Source organism: Geospiza fortis, unplaced genomic scaffold (assembly GCF_000277835.1).
Source record: "Geospiza fortis unplaced genomic scaffold, GeoFor_1.0 scaffold390, whole genome shotgun sequence".
Lineage (NCBI taxonomy): Eukaryota > Metazoa > Chordata > Aves > Passeriformes > Thraupidae > Geospiza > Geospiza fortis.
In genome coordinates, this window is record NW_005054501.1 from 424,045 (window position 1) to 424,389 (window position 345).

At 42.6% G+C, this 345-nt stretch overlaps 1 protein-coding gene across 1 annotated transcript in view; it reads right to left on the minus strand.

The window, feature by feature from the left end:
* The window catches only part of ZNF804A (zinc finger protein 804A), a gene marked incomplete at its 3' end in the record, with an annotated part of 34,206 nt that extends 34,138 nt beyond the window's left edge, over nt 1-68 (minus strand). Inside the window, exon 1 of the mRNA XM_031063396.1 lies at nt 33-68. Within this exon, the coding sequence (XP_030919256.1) occupies nt 33-68 (36 nt within the window). The remainder of the gene's footprint in view (nt 1-32) is intronic.
* Between the last annotated feature and the right edge of the window lie 277 nt (nt 69-345).

The window sequence follows — 345 nt, forward strand, 5'->3', positions numbered from 1 at the left end:
TCAGGACACACACCCATCTCTGTTTACCATACATCAGCCAAGGCACCACATACAACTCTGCTTATCATTCTTGAGAAAACTGCATACAAGGCTTTTTAATTCCCTAAATGCACTGGTGGTAATGGGGCCTGTTGTGAAAGAGCATGGAAATGGTCTGTCATGTCAGATTAGTGTAACACCAGCTGAACACTGAGCATGTATAACCTCAGTGCCATGGCTCCTGCTTCTGACAAGCCTGTCTGGGATAGAATCTCAGGCCAAAATCCCAAACATGTCAAATATTGTTTAACAGAATAACCCCCTTAGATTCATTTCTCAGAGTTTCTTCACTGTGAATTCTTTGGT